Source organism: Nanorana parkeri, unplaced genomic scaffold (assembly GCF_000935625.1).
Source record: "Nanorana parkeri isolate BGI_ZX_2015 unplaced genomic scaffold, ASM93562v1 scaffold4907, whole genome shotgun sequence".
NCBI classification, from domain to species: Eukaryota; Metazoa; Chordata; class Amphibia; order Anura; family Dicroglossidae; genus Nanorana; species Nanorana parkeri.
Genome location: NW_017311167.1, coordinates 5,205 through 5,932, shown reverse-complemented (window position 1 = coordinate 5,932; position 728 = coordinate 5,205). Strand labels below are relative to the sequence as shown.

Sequence of the window (728 nt, the reverse complement as noted above, 5' to 3'; positions counted from 1 at the left end):
GGAGGTCTCTTCCTCGGGGGTCCTCTGTGTCAGGGTGGAGGTCTCTTCCTCGGGGTTCCTCTGTGTCAGGGTGGAGGTCTCTTCCTCGTGGTTCCTCTGTGTTCCTCTGTGTCAGGGTGGAGGTCTCTTCCTCGGGGGTTCCTCTGTGTCAGGGTGGAGGTCTCTTCCTCGGGGGTTCCTCTGTGTCAGGGTGGAGGTCTCTTCCTCGTGGTTCCTCTGTGTTCCTCTGTGTCAGGGTGGAGGTCTCTTCCTCGGGGGTTCCTCTGTGTCAGGGTGGAGGTCTCTTCCTCGGGGGTTCCTCTGTGTCAGGGTGGAGGTCTCTTCCTCGTGGTTCCTCTGTGTTCCTCTGTGTCAGGGTGGAGGTCTCTTCCTCGGGGGTTCCTCTGTGTCAGGGTGGAGGTCTCTTCCTCGGGGGTTCCTCTGTGTCAGGGTGGAGGTCTCTTCCTCGTGGTTCCTCTGTGTCAGGCTCCACGCTCTGTATACATTGGTGTTGTTGGGTCTCTGACATGCTGCTGTTTATCTGGCAGGTTCTGGTGTTGTTGGGTCGAGCAGTCAATATATTTCCTCTGTCTTATCTGCTCAACTTCTTCCGCGATCACAAGATCAACCCGAAGATGATGTTCGTCATGTGGTTCAGTGGTAAGCGGTCACTTCTCTTCTCCAAGCCGGATATGTATGTCCCAGGCACTCAGCTTCTCCAGAGTTCCGGCAGGTCCATGTCCCAGGCG

The 728-nt window shown here is 56.7% G+C and overlaps 1 protein-coding gene across 1 annotated transcript in view; it reads left to right on the top strand.

Annotated features, from left to right (window-relative positions):
• LOC108804054 (sodium/hydrogen exchanger 8-like) overlaps positions 1-728 on the top strand; it is an 8,509-nt gene that overhangs the window by 2,748 nt on the left and 5,033 nt on the right. The window contains exon 3 of the mRNA XM_018575821.1: positions 528-725. Coding sequence (XP_018431323.1) covers positions 528-725 — 198 coding nt within the window. The remainder of the gene's footprint in view (positions 1-527; positions 726-728) is intronic.